The following is an 8,022-nucleotide window of genomic DNA, read 5'->3' as shown; positions in this document are numbered from 1 at the left end:
GGATATATGGGTATATATTGTTATATATGGTTATATATTGTTCTATTGTTATATTGTTATATATTGTTATATATATATATATATATTGTTATATATATATTGTTATATAAATGTATATATATATATATATATTGTTATATATTGTTATATATTGTTATATATTGTTATATATTGTTATATATTGTTATATATATTGTTATATATATATTTGTATATATAATTATATATATATATATATGATGTTCAATTGCCGTGAGAGCATCATCGTGTTTTCCATTTTTTGTGTTTCAAAATCTAAATATATCTACACATGCCCTGAGTTTGTTTTCGCGACATCTTCGTGTCTTGATCTCACCTTTGCGTAAATCATCACTCGCAGGCCACCGGCGTCCCAGTTGTTGACTGGGCGAGTGTGCGCATCAGTCTTGAGTATGGACGCCCTTTCGATGACACATGCGAGCTCTCTGCGAAGACTCTCGGTACAGGCTTTATTCCCTTTGACAAAGAAAATGCTGAGCACGGGTCATTCCGCCAGTAAGTTTGGCACTATTGATATGTGTGGGTCGCTGTTGCCATTAGTCACCGGCACGCCCATCGGCGAACACCATAAAGCCGAAGTGATGAAGCATCGGGCCGCTCATAAGAAAGTGAGTGGATATTCGGCTTCATTTGGTCGTACAGGAAGTCGTTTATAAGTCTTATCGAGCTGGCCAGTGTATATACATCGATGTGTTACTAAGTACAAACTTAAATTTGTACAGTGTTTCTTTATGTCGTCGGCGATATTGGTTTGCTCTCCACCAATAATCAGAAAAAGACGCTTATATGTGCAGCGGAGGGCTGTCACACTTGACTCCAGAGTTGGCTTTTGTGTAGACGGGACAATTTTATGTAATTTCACTATAACTTTATATCCCATGACTCGGAAAACCGTCATCAACGCTTTTCTTGTGTGCTTATTCTTCGCATATACATGCATGTCTTCTCCCTTTCTCTCCGTGACGTCAGATCAACAATCGACACAATAAATGGCATAGGAAGGAGTGCAAAGATATAGAAAAAGAGTGCGTCGAACGCGAGAAACAAGAGCGGAAACGGCAGAGAAAAGTGTTAGGGGTGAAAAAACGCCAACTTGATCGGGTAGAGGACAAGGAATTCATCAAGTCTCTAGATGATCAGCTGATGGCCAAGCTATGTGACAAAACAACTAAAGTTTATAACACCATATTTGCAGAGGAAAGGGGTTGCTATCTGGCCATCCATGAGCTAGATAGGAACGAACTGCAGAGTATGGATGCAGGTGAGACTGCCGCATTGGCGAAGAAGTACAAGAAGGAGAAAACGTATGTCTACGCGTGCAAAATGTCTGTTCAGGGTGATCAGATCTATGTTATTGTGTATCAAAGATGCCTGATATTAAGATATGAGTGGTGGTGCCTCAGTAGAAAGCCTGTATAGGAAGGGACATGAAACTCCACCCCCAAAAAAATGGCACCTTATCATGAAGTTTAGTAATTTGAATATACACAATGTTGCACGTTTTCACATTAAGAATTGATAGAATTCGCACTACTATCTGAATGACTAGGATATATTCAGGTGTAAAATGCTCACTTGGAGCTTTATTAAGCAGTCATGTGCGCTTTTGTTCGATTATACTAAGATGTAGTCGTAGCATATTATGAGTGCTCGCTCGTGAAAGAACCGATCATAATGTATCAGGAAGAGCGAAAAAGCTGACACCGCGGTTCGCCCCTCAGACTATAGCGAACTGAAACACAAGAATGTGGGCAATAAAATGAAAGCATTCGTCCTGCACAATAACGACTCCGACTTCCATGACGATATCAAAGAGACTCACAAACCGAAGATGAATGCCTTCAGAAGAGTAACGATTTACGAAAGCCATGCGCGTGTACTGGTGTGAATTCAAGTGTATGGCATATACCGAGTGTTGATAAGCAAAAAAGTACATGGTCCGCGGTATTCTGTTTCATATGCGTCCGTGCGTGCAATCCTTGCCATGTGGTACTTCGTGCGTCTACTTCGTTTTTGTTGCTCTTTTTTATAAATGACTCCAGAGCTCTATGTCCACGTGGCTTCTTGGGAATTCCGCATGATGAGATATTTAGTTACACACAGTTTGTTCCACGATGTCACCTAGTTGTACAGCTAGACATTGTCGGCTTTTCATACCACTTCTTCACGTGCAAGTCGTCCACGGCGACCATTGGATCAGTCATCTATAAGGAGATAGTCGATCTGCACAACCCGTATCTTGTTACCCACGTACCTTTCGTCATATTGAAGCTAAGCCACCACAGATAATGTTATCTATATTCTATATTTCAATCAAGTACACCTTCCGATGCATATTCGTTTCCTGTTTGTCTTCCTGTTTGTCCTCACCTGTTGGTACATCCACACAGACGGCCTTCGCCGCACTCAAAGTGGAACAGACCAGGCGCGTGCAGCTCTACAACCAACTGCAAATCGCACAGATGCACGAGGTGCAAATTTTCTATCAGGATATCATTCAAGCCATCTCGGAAACATTGGCTAGTATAGCTTTGTCCCAGCCATTCATCACCATGCCTTTGTCGGATAGCCTGAGCCACAGTCAGAGCATGCCCGCTGGCGCGATCATGGAGAGCGGTGGCGACACAAGTGCACGCAACTTGCAAACGCATATGTCTCAGGGCACGAGCTCATCGCAGAGTAGTCCGAGGGTGGCTGCTTATAGTAGTACCCGGCCGGGGAGGTGCGACTCCTTGGGGCCCACCATGTCTATGGGATTTGTAACCAGTGCCGGTCCAAGGTTCTCGTCGATATCATACCAGGTGATGGTGTGGGAATGTGTGGAACAATATCTTAGACCAAATGTTGATAGGAAAAAGCCTGAGATTGATATTGTCTGTGTACGTCATACCGCATTTTTTTTTTATGGAATCTATCCGAATAAAGTATATATCAACTTTGGATTCTTATGAAAGCTGGGTAACATGTTTCGTATATTGCTAATCTTCAACCGTACTCGGCTCGTTGGTTGCATACATCAATGTTGCACACCTTTGTCACCTATCTTCATCAACCTTTGCCACTTCTCGTCCAGAACAACGACAAGTCTCAGAAATACATACCTTATGCCAAGATATCTTCATCACTCTTGGCTTCTTCTCATCGTTCGTCGTACTTGACTGGACTTCTCCGTCCGATCGTCCGATGTTGTACAGAGTTTACAAGTACCCTTTCGCTTTCCCAAGGTCATGCATATACTTTACTTCCGTTTTTATCACACCCTTATCTTGCAATGCTTGCTCTACAAGACATCGCCTCAAAGTTTTAAAGAACTCCGCCAACATTCCAAGATCTTCCATATATTTCGTCTGCCGCTTTATCACCCTTACAGCACCGCCTCCAAGCCCAAGCCCCTTTTAACGGACACCCTAACACCCAAATTACAAACGTCAGCCCCTTTTGACGTCCCAAACTCATATGTAAGTACATTTTTGTGTCGCTTCATTGCACTTACAGGGCCCACTGTACCAAACATCGGTACACGAAGAGATCCGAGCATCAGCTCCCCCACTGGATGCCCCCTAGGCATTCCGTGCAACGCCAGAGAGCACGCTGCCGGGGTATTCAGTACCATCGCCATCCCTCACACCCACACAGAGCCACGTCCATACACACGCACAGCCATACACCGAAGGAACCTCGGACACGAAGGAGACGCTCCCTGCACATAGACGCTCGTCCAGTGCATCCTCGACCACTTCGGCGCATAGTCGGTCCAACAGTGGGTATGTCTCGCCCAATCATGCCAGCTCACACGACCACGATCGAGCACACGCTCGCTCGCACTCCCAATCCCGGTCGCCGTACACTCAATCACGCACACACTGGTGCGTACAAATACAGGTTCCATGATGTCGCGAAGCTCGCGCACGCCGTCGCCCACACCTGTACCCCGACCCAGACAAGCCCAGGCAAGCACTCTGCAGGCCCAGTTGAATGCCGGTGAGAAGGATAATGGCCAGGAACATAGAGTGGGGTCTCAGAAAGCTGGTAGTACTGATAGTAACAGCCAACATCAACATCAACATCAACATCAATCCAACTCAGCAAAGGCAGGTAGTCTGGATACAGCAGTTGGTGTGGAGAAAGATACGACCATATATACGGCCAATACCCCGCAAGAATGTTCAACAACAGATATGGAAGCGATCGAAAGCAACAAAGGGCCCCCAGAGCGGCCGTCTGGTCGACCCGATATGTCAACTCGGGCATTGAGCAAACCCTAAAGCGCATACATATATATGGATATGTCTGTGAGAATTCTAGATTTGTCAAGTTGTAGAAGCACGTGATGAGTAGTATTTTAATGTCACGTTCCGTTTTGGTACAATCTGTGATATGTGTAGGAGGGTCATCGCTGAAAGCACCATTACAAACAAGCCGCTGTGCTTATTTAAATGGCATTTTTTTTAGATTAGACGCCTGCTACATACCCAAAAAAGGATAAAAGAACATCGCAATGCGTCGATTTCCATCATTACCTTGTGTAGATTTAAGTGTGCATGCTTAAAACAAGGAATAGTGCGTGTTTTGAACTACTCTTGTCGGCCACTTCATAGAAGTACGTTTGCGATCACCTCTTCACCTTGAGTATCCTTTCCATGATCCAAATGTTATAGAGAAACCCTTGCTTGTATGTTGTCTCAATACACACTCAGACGCGCGCACATGCTTGACAATACACTCATGGTTACCGATATGCAATCCTCTACTGTGCAATAGCGCGGCTCCTCGTGTGATGGACTCATGGTCATATACATCACCATGTGCCTGTATTAGAACTCAACTCTGTGCGTCGAGTCATACATCCTGGATCATCTAAGTAGTACACATAGGTAGCTAATTTCAATGTGCCGCTGATGCAACAGTGGATTGTCCTGGTCTGTGCCTATGTGATACGAGCGTACTGAGTGGCTTACACCAACGATCGCACAGGTACTCCCACCCGACCTAAGGTGGATGCCACTCTTTTAACGCCTCCATCCCCATGTTTTATATTGCCATATCCTGATTCTGGTATCAGAATAAACGAAAGTAGTTCGGCGAACTTCAGTATTAGTTCTCTCCTATATTTTTTTCTCTAAACGGCCTTCTCCACCCATGACTTTTGAACCTTGTGGGACGTTCACTCCTTCCGCTCAGTTCAGCCGCACTCCAGTCTTGGCCTTCGCTCGTAGGAGCTCCCGGCAACACTCTAGTTCTAAATCAATCCCCAAATAAATGTACCCTATATCAGATTTGACAATAGGAAATAGTCGAGCTTTTATGATCTTTTATTTTTCTTCACGTACGACCTTCGCCTACTTTCATGTCTCGGCTAGCTTGGTACCATAACCCCTCATGCACACCTCAGCCTCACCACTATCGTGACCCTCGCACTAAAAAGCTCCAGCACTACTCTAGTACTAATTCTACCCCGGTCTGTATATTGAACTAAACAAAAAAAATTACTATATTTATATCTCCCAATGGATAACCTTAACCTCCCTTGATCGTTTGGGCCTCGTGGTACCTTCGACCCCCTCGCTCACCCCTGCACGACTATCCTGGCCTTCGCTCGCAGAAGCATCCGGTAACACGCTAGTACTAACCCGCGCTGTCTTTTCAACAAACCGATCCCTCGCTTTCATATTAGCCTCAGCTAACGCGTTCGCTTTACGGATAGCTTCATTTTCAGCTCTATCTCGGCTTAGAGCACGTTTGTGAGTCAATTGCCAGTTAGCTATCTTTTTGTCGACAAGCTCGGTCGGAGGCGCCTCCTTCATCACCGCGATTAGGTTCGGGATGAAGTCGTGGTCGGGCCGCGCTTTGCGGTCGTTGTGTTTGATGAACATTCTAAACATGACACAGCAGTTAGTAAGGTGTGTGATCGTATGAGAACGTCGTTAAAGAGATTGGACATTATTGAGTTGGTAGTATAAAGTCATACGTGTGAGATATGTCAACATGCCGAATATTGCACAGATAAATCCAAAGCACACGGAAACTGACTATGAAAAATCAGATGACACTCACTATCAATATAGCCACATATGCGATATGCTACACAATCACATACGCGATGCCGTTCAGATGGTAGAAGCGGAATTCAATGCCCAACTCAATCATGCAGCGGATTCCTTCGAACAGCCGTTCGGAGCTCCGACCGTTCTGGTAGATTGCTTTCAACTACACAAAGTATGAGGTATAAAATTGAGATCGAACTTTAGGATATATCACAATAAAAAAAGCAGGACTCAGTGACTATAGATGGATCAATTTCACTGGCAACAGCACTGTAATTTCAAAGTAAAGCCTCGGTGAATACATTTCCATGAAAGTTTTCCAATCGGCCTGTAAAAAGTACACCCTTATACGTCAGTATGCCAGAGAGAGTAAAGACGTACTTTCGTAGGCGTTGGACATCCATAGTTCATATTTATGAATGCTAGTGAGAAGCACATACCTATAACATATCCAAAAGTCATCGCAAGAGTTGAAGACGTACAGGGTCGACATACTCTTACGTGACATATGCACGAACAACATTTCGAATATTCCGGCCATTATCACGAACTCACTCTATCTGAGACCAAGTCGGCGAAGGCTGGTATTTGCTCAATATACAAGTAAAATACAAAAAGACATCACGCTGACCGCACGCACCATGACATTGACCATGCCGGATCGGGGGGGGGGGGGGGGTCTTCAATAGGCGCAAACAACATGTACATACACATACAATCTCCAAGCCCGACAACATATATGAACATACAGAGAAACTGTTTCACGGAAAGTCGTGCACGTAGAAAACACGTGTAAGTAGAAAACACACATAATATATATATATATATATATATATATATATGTATATAGATATGCGTTGAATACACATACCATTTCAATAGCGATAGGAACATTTTCAGTCACCGGCGTACCTTTGAAGGCGAGTCTTGCGCCTACAACTCTAACGCGTACAACATACACCAAACCTGACAACATGGAGGTACATACAGGAAACCCAATTCACATAAAATATCGAAGTAGAAAACATCCATATACATATGCGTTGAGTACACGTACCATTGCGGTAGCCATGCGGACATTTCTTGTCGCTGGAGCACCATTGAAAGGTGGTACAACCTCTACACACAACCTCCAAACCTGACAACATGGAGGTACCTACAGAAAACCCCATTCACATAAACAAATCTAAGTAGAAACCACCATATACATCTGCCTTAAATACACATACCATTTCATTAGCCATACGGTCTTTCCCTGTCGCTGGCGCGCCTTTGAGGGTTGTCCTTGCGTCTTCAATAAGCGCGTACAGATTATCGCCTTTAGCTATCTGGAGCATCGCCGTGATGTTGGGTGGGCTCGGCTGGAGGTTGAGAGAAACATTGCACAGATTCATTGGCATGCTGGAAGTATTGCTCTGTCTCGAAATACATATTCAATTGGACTACAGGAACATCACAATCTACCAGCTGATCATCACGAGCATTTGTGTGGTATGTTTATGACACATACGGTCCCCATTGTTACCCAATAGTCGGAAAGACTGGTTCAAGTCATTCCCCAATTCAAAAAATAGTACTGTAGTTAATTTCCTTAATCGTTGAACAAACGATCCCGATGTGCATCCGGACGTGGTCTCAGTGCAGTGGTTCCTGCGCGTGGTAGCAAAGTATCGCGAAAGAGTCTATCCAATCTTTTTCAAGCGAAGACTCAGTTGAACTTGCTTCAAGGATACAGAAAGCCAAGAAGGATCCACACAAACACGTTCAACTGTCATTTGGAAGATTGTGTAGAATAGCCCAATCTGCACAAATATGTCGCGATGATGCGCTAATAAAAACACATGCAAATATATGTACTATAATTATACGACCGCATGCCTAGATACAGGACAATATACAACAATAGACTACTCGTCATACATGATGATAACAACGACCG

The 8,022-nt window shown here is 44.0% G+C and overlaps 3 protein-coding genes across 3 annotated transcripts; 2 read left to right on the top strand and 1 right to left on the bottom strand.

The window, feature by feature from the left end:
* Positions 1 to 2,459: 2,459 nt before the first annotated feature.
* SARC_07221 (hypothetical protein) lies at positions 2,460 to 2,825 on the top strand (the record flags this gene model as incomplete). Its single annotated transcript, XM_014298841.1, has 1 exon — positions 2,460 to 2,825. A coding segment is annotated over one exon (366 nt), but the record flags the coding sequence as incomplete, so codon positions are not given.
* Positions 2,826 to 3,796: 971 nt separating this feature from the next.
* On the top strand, positions 3,797 to 4,541 carry SARC_07220 (hypothetical protein). Its single transcript, XM_014298840.1, has one exon. It carries the CDS (start codon positions 3,927 to 3,929, stop codon positions 4,302 to 4,304), a length of 378 nt encoding a protein of 125 aa, XP_014154315.1. The 5' UTR covers positions 3,797 to 3,926; the 3' UTR covers positions 4,305 to 4,541.
* Positions 4,542 to 5,332: 791 nt separating this feature from the next.
* On the bottom strand, positions 5,333 to 7,546 carry SARC_07219 (hypothetical protein). The gene is made up of 3 exons (XM_014298839.1): positions 7,313 to 7,546; positions 6,137 to 6,246; positions 5,333 to 5,913 (listed from the first exon to the last, which is right to left on the bottom strand). Exons 1-3 carry the CDS (start codon positions 7,481 to 7,483, stop codon positions 5,535 to 5,537), a joined length of 660 nt encoding a protein of 219 aa, XP_014154314.1. The 5' UTR covers positions 7,484 to 7,546; the 3' UTR covers positions 5,333 to 5,534.
* Between the last annotated feature and the right edge of the window lie 476 nt (positions 7,547 to 8,022).

This window comes from Sphaeroforma arctica, assembly GCF_001186125.1.
Source record: "Sphaeroforma arctica JP610 unplaced genomic scaffold supercont1.558, whole genome shotgun sequence".
Lineage (NCBI taxonomy): Eukaryota > Ichthyosporea > Ichthyophonida > Sphaeroforma > Sphaeroforma arctica.
Note: the sequence above shows the minus strand (reverse complement) of the source record. Positions and strands in the feature narration are given on the sequence as shown.